Genomic DNA, 10,667 nt, shown 5'->3' on the forward strand with positions numbered 1-10,667 from the left:
ATGTACGGTCCGTATCACTATGGGTACGCATACGCGAGCACACCCATAGTGATACAGACCGTACACACGCCTGTACGCTCACTATCACTATGGGTACGCATACGCGAGCACACCCATAGTGATACGGACCGTACACACGCCTGTACGCTCACTATCACTATGGGTGTGCTCGCGTATGCGTACCCATAGTGATACGGACCGTACACACGCCTGTACGCTCACTATCACTATGGGTACGCATACGCGAGCACACCCATAGTGATACGGACCATACACACGCCTGTACGCTCACAATCACTATGGGTACGCATACGCGAGCACACCCATAGTGATACGGACCGTACACACGCCTGTACGCTCACTATCACTATGGGTACGCATACGCGAGCACACCCATAGTGATAGTGAGCGTACAGGCGCGTGTACGGTCCGTATCACTATGGGTACGCATACGCCAGCACACCCATAGTGATACGGACCGTACACACGCGCGTACGCTCACTATCACTATGGGTGTGCTCGCGTATGCGTACCCATAGTGATACGGACCATACACACGCCTGTACGGGCGTTGCTATGCATTTGGGGTGCCCTAGGGCCCCGGAACGCAACGTACCTGTGTGTGAATCTCCAAATTACATAGGGGACACATGAGGGACAAGTATAAAGGCCTACATGCATGCTGGTTGTCATGGAGACCAAGTTTAAAGTATGAATTTTTTTCTGCAGGTGCACAGCAAAAGTCAGTTTGAATGAATCTACATTGTTGCAATGTGGTTCTGGAGTTGACATCATGCTCAAGAAAAAAAACAATGAAAACCCACTGACTGTGCTAGGTTTGAAGGGATTGGAGGAAACATAGGATGCAAATGTGAGTGACCAATCACTCTGTACTCCTGTGCATGAAACAGGCCAGCAAGGCAGATATAAGGCAGCCAGGTCCCATGAGAGAGCACTTGCCTGCACATCTTTGGATTCTACGACCCAGCTGCTGCTCCTGATTCCCTGGAACCATGTCAAGGTCTGTGGAGAGGGCACAGCCTTTCACCCTGGATGAGAACCTGGCATTGCTGGATGTGATCCTCCCACAGTACCCCCTGCTGTATGGGCGACCAGGGTATCAGGTGAGTGCAGAGTCCACTAGCACAGACTGTGCCCCTTTTTTGTGACTGTGACTTCTGCCATTGTGTCCAGGTGTGACACACATGCAATGTACTGTAGGGGGGTCACAGGGGGGGGAATGCCTGATGTCTCCCAGCCAGAGCATGCTGTGGTGCATGTCTGCCGTCCTCACTTGCATTGTGTTTACTGTGACAATCACTGCATGGTGCATGCCACATTCTGCCTGTCTTATCCTCCTGGGAATGTAGCCTCTACAGTCCTCATGTGATTATGTGGTCAGCCCAGTGTGACAGGTGACTGTACCCACAGATGTGTGTTAGTTCTGTGTACCTGTGCTGAGAGTGTCCACATGATGTGTTTGTACCCTGGACATCGGTGTGTGTGTAAGTCCCCTGTCATGTGGGTGGGTGCATATGTGGAGTGTAGCACCCAAGCTGCATGAGGGATGGATATACCCTGCCCATGTGATGTGAGCAGGGAGCAGTGCTGTGTGTCTGACATGCAGAGCCAGCCCCACACCTGTGAGCCCCCCCGTCTAGTGGCACATGTGCAGAGTGAGGTTTGTAGCTGCATTTGGCAATGGCAGGTGAATGTCCTGTGCCTGTGTGTGTCTGTGTACTCTGCTGAGGTAGCGTCAGTGGCCTGTGGCATGTGACTGCTTTGAGGTGCTGCACATAATCCTGGTGTAGCTTGTGATGCACAGTGTGAGCCTGGATCATTGATTGTGTCGTTGCCCTCATTCCACCTGTGTACTTTCAATGGCACGTACTGCTTCTGCCCTTCCCCAGAGGATCATGTCCCTATGACAAAGGTGCAATGCGTTGGATGCATACTATGCCTTGTTGTAAACAGCAAATTTGTTCTAATATGTGTCTCTGTGACATGTGCCAGGTGTATTGATGTAGTGTCACTTGTTCATCCTCACAGGTAGGCGCCTCTGCCAAGAAGCAGATCTGGATGAACGCCGTCCGTGCCGTGAGGAGGACGGACGGTCGCAAGCGGCGCCTGGCCCAGGTGAGAAAACGCTGGCAGGATATCCGGTGCTGGACGCGGAGGATCGCACGGGTCCTGCTGGTGGACTCACCTGAGACCCATAAGAACCGCGGGCGCCGCCGTCTGACCCACATCCACAAGCGTGTGCTGGCGGTGGTCTTTCCAGACTTGGACAGGCGCTTACAGGAGAAGCAGCAGCAGGAAGGGGGTAGGTACATGTGTGTTTGTTGTGTGTCACCAGCATTTGTAAGTGCACAGTTGCATGGATACACTGCCAGGGTTTAAAGGTGCTGTGCAGATCCTGTTACCCACAGTATAGCGGTGCTCTCCTGCCTCCCTTCCCCTCCTTGCAATGTGTTCCCTGGTCTGTGTGTAGTCACTCCTTCACAAGGTTATGTAGGCTGGCACTTTATCCACGTGAACAATGCCTGTAGCATCATGTGTGGGGGTGGTGTGTAACAGGTTTTGGGACCTTGCCTGTGCCCTGTCCAGTTCAGTACTTGTGGGTTCCATGTCAGTTGGCACTGACGCTGAGTCCAGACATGGGAGTTAGTCTCTCAAGTGTCATGCCTTACAGCACGCATGTCCTATGTTGTGGCCTGTGACATGATGTGCTTGAGTGTGCGATACGCATAGTGCAGGGATGGTGGCGTGTGTTGCAGTCATTCCCATTCAGGACCATGGAGTTGTGTGGCCACTACTGTCCCCTGGGGCATATTTTCCGAGGTGTCATGTGTGTCATCACAAAATGTGAACACTCTCAGTGTCTACAGCATAGGTTGTGCTCTGTGCCATTGTCCCCTGGCACCATGTATATTGACGTAAAATGTAGTACAAGTGTCCACTGTACAGCCTGACCTGATTTTCCTTGTTCATACTCACGGTGGCCAGTGCCTGTGTGTCTTGTTACAATCATCTGATGATGACCATTTGTACATGATTATTTGGACAGGCGCACCTTGGGTATTTTGTGTCCAATCTTGCATTTATCCAGCCCATGTGTATTTCACCCAGACTAAGAGATGTAAGTGCTTCCTGTGTCTCAACAAATTGTCTCATGTAGGGGGTGGTTGGTGCGGGCAAAGCCTACATGTCAAAACCTGATATCTCCTTGCTAGGTCTGGCCAGTGTGTGATGTTTGTCTGGACATACACTCAAGGTGCAGTGAGCCAGTCATGGTGGGCATGTTTTCAGTATTACCTATGCATAGGCTGTCCGGAATTCGGTTTAAACCGAATCTAAACGACACTACCCTACCGGATGAAAATCAGCGCACTCGGTTTAAACCGAGTGTCACTGATTTTCATTGCTGTTGCACCGCTTGGCCACTTGATGGAGCCAAAGCGTTAGATGCAAAGCCCCAGAACAGAAGCAGTTTGGAACGTGTGTCACCCCCCTTCAATTCAGGGACACACATTGGTTGGCAAGGTTGGTGGGTGGGGCCAGGTCCGATTGAAAATGCTGTCCGGACTTTGTCTGGCCCCACACACCACACCGCAGCGCACTTCAGACCCCCCGACGACGAAACGACGACGAGACGACAAGACGACGACCGCCAGTGCTCCAAGGCCCAGCAGGTAAGTGGAAAGTGCCCGCATGTTGTTTTGTAAGACTAGCCAGCGTGGTGTAGCAGATCATGGTGGCTAGATTTGGTAGCTAGGGAGCAAATGTTGCCGTTGTATTTCAATTTTGCGAGAATCTCCCCACTTGTAACCGTCGCACATACAGCCGCAACCGGGCACTCCACAGGTCTTTAAAAGACCATTTGCAAGTTTTAATGAGGCCTCGCTGTTATTTGACCCCTTAAGAGCAAATGTTGCCGTTGTATTTCATTTGTCGAGAATCTCCCCACTTGTAACCGTCGCACATACAGCCGCAACCGGGCACTCCACAGGTCTTTAAAAGACCATTTGCAAGTTTTAATGAGGCCTCGCTGTTATTTGACCCCTTAAGAGCCCCTGCAGCTCCCACCGACGGTGCCCGCCTCCGGGGCAGGGGTCCCTCCGTGCGGCGGAGCAGAAGCGCCTGGAGCGTGGGAGGAGGGGCACGGGCAGAGAGGGGGCGCGTGGGGCACCAGCCTCCCCCAAACACGCTCCGCAATGCCTATGGATGGAAGGCAGGCGCCTAGAGGCGGGCAGTGCGCATCGATGGAAGGCGCTGTGCCACCCGAAGGCGCTGTGCCATCCTCCAATTGACAGGCGACGCATCCCGGGCTCCAGCAGTCCAGATCCGTGGGGTGGGCGCTCCTGGGTCACTTCGGGGGCAGGCGGTGGAGAGCAGGCGCATCCTGTCCGGAGCAGCAGGGAAGAGAGTAAAGCCTCGCATTTAGTGATCGTATTACTTCAATTTATTTTTTATGCTCATTAACCCTGTCTGGACACAGGTCCCACCACATTAGTACTAGTTGTGTACCAAAATATAACAATAAGCAACAGAAACGTGATCAGCCAACCTTTGCGAAGTGCCTGACACTGCACTGCACCATGTGTTGCCATGTGTTAGTAATGTTTGAGCTAGAACAATTTAGCGAGAATCTCCCCACTTGTAACCGTCGCACATACAGCCGCAACCGGGCACTCCACAGGTCTTTAAAAGACCATTTGTAAGTTTTAATGAGGCCTCGCTGTTATTTGACCCCTTAAGAGCCCCTGCAGCTCCCACCGACGGTGCCCGCCTCCGGGGCAGGGGTCCCTCCGTGCGGCGGAGCAGAAGCGCCTGGAGCGTGGGAGGAGGGGCACGGGCAGAGAGAGGGGGCGCGTGGGGCACCAGCCTCCCCCAAACACGCTCCGCAATGCCTATGGATGGAAGGCAGGCGCCTAGAGGCGGGCAGTGCGCATAGATGGAAGGCGCTGTGCCATCCGAAGGCGCTGTGCCATCCTCCAATTGACAGGCGACGCATCCCGGGCTCCAGCTGTCCAGATCCGTGGGGTGGGCGCTCCTGGGTCACTTCGGGGGCAGGCGGTGGAGAGCAGGCGCATCCTGACCGGAGCAGCAGGGAAGAGAGTAAAGCCTCGCATTTAGTGATCGTATTACTTCAATTTATTTTTTATGCTCATTAACCCTGTCTGGACACAGGTCCCACCACATTAGTACTAGTTGTGTACCAAAATATAACAATAAGCAACAGAAACGTGATCAGCCAACCTTTGCGAAGTGCCTCGCTTCAGCTGCTCTGGTCCACTCACTCTCATCTTAGCCTTGCTACCCCTAGCCCTTGCCTGCAACATACACAGCATACAACACTGACACGCGTGGATAAAATATGTGTTGCAAGTCTGTTTGGAAAGCAATGATCTGCTGATCTGTTTACTTCATATGCACTCTGTAATCTACTTGGTACACGTTGTTTGCAGCAGGCATATTAATCCTCTGCACTAACTTCACCTAAGTCAAAACCTCAACTTTACAAAACACCGAGCTCTCTCCAGGAAGATAATTAATCACACGAGTTTTCTTGACATTTATGTGAAGTCTGGTAATTGCCGGGGGCTCGCCATTAATAAATAAATAGGGCAGACGTGCTTTAAAATCTATAATAATGTTGCCCAGCAATAGTCAGAATGGCGATGCAGGAGGTCTAGAAGAGGTGCAAAAACAACTAAGCCTCATTAACAAGCGCATGGTCTGTGAAGTACTGGGGGGGGGGGGAGGGGGGGCGGCGGCTGTGTGTGTGCCTGAAGCTAATTCAGCCCGGGCCGACGGGGGAGGGGGGTGTATGCACTGACCGCAACCTGCCAGGCCAGTGCAAGCTCTTGCATCCCCCTCTTTCTCTGCCTGCCATTGTGCTCCATGCTTCTGAAAGGCGATAAAAAAACACGTGAAGTTGCTTTCAAATGTCCGATCCTGCAGCAGCCCACTTCCAAAGTCCATACATGACAGAAACCCGATTGAAGGCCCCATTCTCCCGATTTTTTTTTTTATTTTATTATTTTTTTTTTTAAATCTCCCACTTTGGTTTTCTGAAATGCTGGCATGTATGTTATTGTACCCTGCAGATGGGAAACCTATGCTATGACGTAGCATCAGTGCGGGCCTCTGGTGTGGTCAGCAGAGCTCAAAGTGAGGCTGCCAGGGCTGGGCTCTGGATGAAGCCTGTATGGAAGGCCCCAGTAGTTTGCGCAACAAAAAGGGACCCCATGTTTCTAGCAGCACTGACAAGTGTGTGTGTGGGTGGGTGGAGCGGCACCCTGCTCCTCAGGCCGCCAGATTGGTATTTACAACTATGGCTTAAAAGATTCAGCCCCCCCCCCTGAAATTTGGCTCTAGTTGTGCCTCTCCTATGCAAAGGTAGATTTAACCATAGCTACAGAGGCGCCAGTAAAGCCTCTAAATAGTATGTTTTTGTGTGCGTGCGTGTTTATCAAGAACATCTCCATGTAAATTCATTACATAGTGGTTGCAGCTATTCTGTAGTGAAGGTTAGAACATGTAATCCGTAGGAAAAGTATTTTGGGTTTTGCAAAAATACCTTTTTGTTTTTCCCCCCTTCTTAGAGCCCCTGCATCTCCATTCTGCCGATTGCTGGAAGAACCCCTCCCCTCCCCCCCCCGAAATTTGACTGTAGTTGCGCATCTGGGAGCTATGTAAGTATATTTACGCCGCTGGTCCTTATTACTGTTGAACTGTATATGAATGTTTGATACTGTACACATGGATTCAACATTCCCCTTTCATTAAGCTGAACATTCTCCTGGCAATAGGTTACCTGACCTGCATCTGTATATACATCGCATTTATTTGGACTTTTTTAACGCGTGAATTTGGCCTAAGGGCTTTCGGCCACAAAGTATTATTCACTTTTAGGCAAGCTGGAGGTTAGCTAATGTGCATACATCCAGAACCGAATTCTTTCTAAAAGCATGATGGGTAAAAAGCATTTAGGGTACCAGGGATACAGATTTTTAATGTTTTCAATCAAAAGTACTCAGAAACTGCAAATTGCCAGTTTTCGTGAATGTTCCTGTTAGTGGCCTGATGGCTGAAGGTTTTGCTTCAAGGTAGACTTTTTGTTTGGTGTCATCACGCTTTAAAGATAAAATGGATTCTTATGCTATCACCAATTAGTGGCTTCATTATTTTTTCAACAGTACACAACCGGTTTCTAAGTGTTTCTTTTATGATCTAGTTTGCGCAGAACAACATGCCCCGCAGAATAAAGACGGCAGAAGATTATGTGCTGGAAAACAAAGATTTCATGGTTGAAGAAGTGCGTGGGCAAAAGATGTTAATTTGCAGGTTTTGCAGAGTGACTGTCCCAATAGTAACTGGGAAGACTGCAAGCCGAATTGCTGAACATCTTGTTACCAAGACCCACTTGAAATTGAAAGAGCCACCTAATAGCGACAGCCTATGCCAGATGTCTCTTGCTGAGACAATGACACGCTTCAAAAGAAAACGTGAGGAAGAAAAGGATGTGGCACATGAATTTGTACGTGCCCTAGTGCAATCTGGAACCAGCTTACACCAAGCCGATGGACCGATTGGGAATCTGTTCCGCAAGCGTGCACCAGCATGCAAAACATTACCAAGAGCAACACAAATGTATGAGAAATACCTACCAGAGGTGTTCCTTGCAGATATCGAACATATTTCAGAGTTACTCCAGGGTGATGTAAAGATCTCTGTTACCCTTGATGAAACCCCAGAGATGCGTGGCGACCCAGCAGTGGCAGTGCTAATCACATTTTGTGATGCAAAAAATGGATGGTACAGACGTACCATCATGGCAGATCTAGATGTACTGGAAACATGCAACGCAGTGTCACTTGGGATGCTGCTGCAGAGAGTTCTGACAAAGTTTAACAAAGATTGGAGTGACATTGTTTGTATTTGCAGCGATTCCGCTACGTATATGAAAAAGTTATGTGATGACCTTTCAAAAGCAATACCTGAGCTGAAGTGTTTCCCTGTAAGAGACCCATGCCATTTGCTAGATGGTATGCTGAAAGCAGCTCTCCAATCTTCTGAGCTAATGAAGAATGCTATTGATTTTGTAGTCCATTCAGGTGCACTGTTTAGGTATGCGCGGGAACTAAAACGCAAATATTTCTCTTTTTGTGTTTTGTGTGGCAGCAAAGAAAAAGTAATCCCAACTGTGTCATTTAGTCGGTGGTTCTCAGTCCTAGAGGCCGTGAATGCAATTTTATCTATGTGGCGACCGTTTACTGATTTTTTGCTTAGTGATGATGCAAAAGGCAAGAAATGTGAGGATCTTCGGGTGCATATTGATAGCGATGTAAAAAAAAGTACATTGTACTGCATTCTTAGATTCCTACAAGAAAATATGACTGCTGTAGTGGACATAATCAAAAAACTAGAGTCAGAAAACACCCTGGTCTACCAAGTGTTCAGCATCATTGGTGTAGATGTCAAACATCTCCTTGAGAGTAGGCTAGGCGACACTTTTAGTGACTTTGGCACTGCAACATGTTCCCTGTTAGAATGCTTGCCACTTGGTAAGCAGAGAAGTGTTGAGGACCAATTCAGGAAATTTTATTTCACAATGCATGAGAAATGGCTAGCTATGATGCATAGAAATGTCCCTTCACCAACCATGGCGTTTGAAGCCAATGAAGCCTCACTTTGGTACTCTGCGCAAGTGTTAGATCCCTTCCGTAAAGGGGAATTTTCTCCAGATTTTGCAAAGTACAGCTTCATTTTTGACCGCTTTGACACCTCGGAGGGCATATGCACCCAGTTCAACGCATATGTCGCAGAACCTGGCCCAGAGAATGTCAACCTTGAGGTGCACCAATACTGGCATGGAAAGCTACGTCAGTGGCCAGAGTTGGCACATTGTGTACTGTCTGTTTTGGCGTTGCCAGTCTCAAGTGCCAATGTCGAGAGGGCCTTTTCCCAAATAAAAGTGTACATGGGTAGGAAAGAGAGAGCGCGAATGACCAAAGATTCACTGAAAAAATATTGTATGGTGTACTACAATAAATTCGACTTGTAAAGATGTACTTTAACCTCTTATACACTGTACATAGACTGTCTATATTCCATGCACCAATTAAGAAAGCAAACAATAATAAAAGCAAAGCGTCCCAAAAACACCGGTAAAACACCGTTTCAGTTGTTTTTTTGGGGGCGAAAATGAGTAACCACTGAAAAGCACTGTTTTTTTGAGGTTTTGAAATCACTGGAAAACACTGAAAAAACACCACCAGAATTCACCAAAAATAGAAACTGAAAACAGGAAAGCCTACCTATGCAGCATGTGCCTCAAGTTCATGGATATGGTCCCTGCTCATCCCTATTTTCGGCAACGCTGTGTGGTGCAGATGCAGTGCTGGATTGTCCCCAGGGCCTGGCTCCTCTGTCAAAATCCATTTCATGCCATTTGCTATTGTGTCATGCTCTCCATAGTTTTTCAGTGGCATGGTGGGTCAACCAACTGTGTGTTGCATGCCCTACATCTGTACCTTGTTTTGTAGATGTTACTCATCTTTCTTTTCAGGCTATACACTGTAACCTATGTAGATTGGACTCATGTGACATATGTATACAGGTGTATGATTAATTGCTGTCTCTTCACCTTGCCCACAGCATCGTCGGGGGACACGGAGGGAGACATCAGCACAGACGGAGCGGAGGGACCGAGCACCAGTGCCAGCGGTGACATCGTGGCTGGCACATTGAGTGGAACTGAGGCGGAGGAGAGTGAGGCCGATGACCTGTCCACTGGCACCACAGAATATGAAGCTGACGGGTCTGAGGATGATCTCTCTGAGTGGGCGGAGGCTGCACCAGCAGCTGACAGCGGCACAACATCTCTCCCCGCCCCCTCCATTGCCATCAGCCGCCTCCCACTTGCTCGTGTCCCTTCCCAGCATGCCCAGTCACCACATGTCTCCTTCCTGCCAGGCACCGCACCCCCTGCCCCTGTCTCCACTGCTGCCGCCAATGCCGAGTCTGTGGACATCCAGCGGCAGTTGCAGGTTGGTCAGGCTGCAATGCTTAATGTCCTCCATGGCCACAGCCAAGTGCTGAACAACATGGAGGCATACTTGGAGGGCATTTTCTCATCGCAGGCTGACCAACGCAACTTGCTGAGGTCCATTGACTCGACACTGACTGCAGCAGTGGGTCTCCTGCAGCGCTTCGTCCAACCCCCTACCCCTGACCCATCCACACTTCCCACTCCCATGCCTGTCCCACGTACACCCAGACGTCAGCATGCACCCACCACAACAGACACAGGCACCACACCAGCAGGGAAGGTCAAACGCACACCTCCTGGCACGCACACACAGGGTGAAGTAGGCACACTCACTGGGTCGGGGGGCAAACGTAAGACACGCAGCCAGAGTGGGAGTCCGCATTCCACCAAATCCACTCCCTCCAAATCCCCTCCCCTCAGCTCTCCTGGCCACATATCCGGCAAAGACTCCTTCATGGCCGCTCTGTCCCTGAGCCCCACAGTGACACCACCCCGCAAGCGGTCAAGGGAGTCCCCGGTCAGGGTGGTTGAGTCCCCCCCCCTGTTAACACCCTCACCCAGTGGCGCTGCAACCCATCTCTCTGACCCCCCCCCCCTCCTTGGGGCCTGT

At 50.0% G+C, this 10,667-nt stretch overlaps 1 protein-coding gene across 1 annotated transcript; it reads left to right on the top strand.

Annotated features, from left to right (window-relative positions):
* Positions 1 to 7,255: 7,255 nt before the first annotated feature.
* LOC146839173 (uncharacterized) lies at positions 7,256 to 9,146 on the top strand. Its single transcript, XM_085603159.1, has one exon. It carries the CDS (start codon positions 7,256 to 7,258, stop codon positions 9,068 to 9,070), a length of 1,815 nt encoding a protein of 604 aa, XP_085459285.1. The 3' UTR covers positions 9,071 to 9,146.
* Positions 9,147 to 10,667: the final 1,521 nt, after the last annotated feature.

This window comes from Triturus cristatus, chromosome 4_2 (genome assembly GCF_964204655.1).
Source record: "Triturus cristatus chromosome 4_2, aTriCri1.1, whole genome shotgun sequence".
Taxonomy (NCBI): Eukaryota; Metazoa; Chordata; class Amphibia; order Caudata; family Salamandridae; genus Triturus; species Triturus cristatus.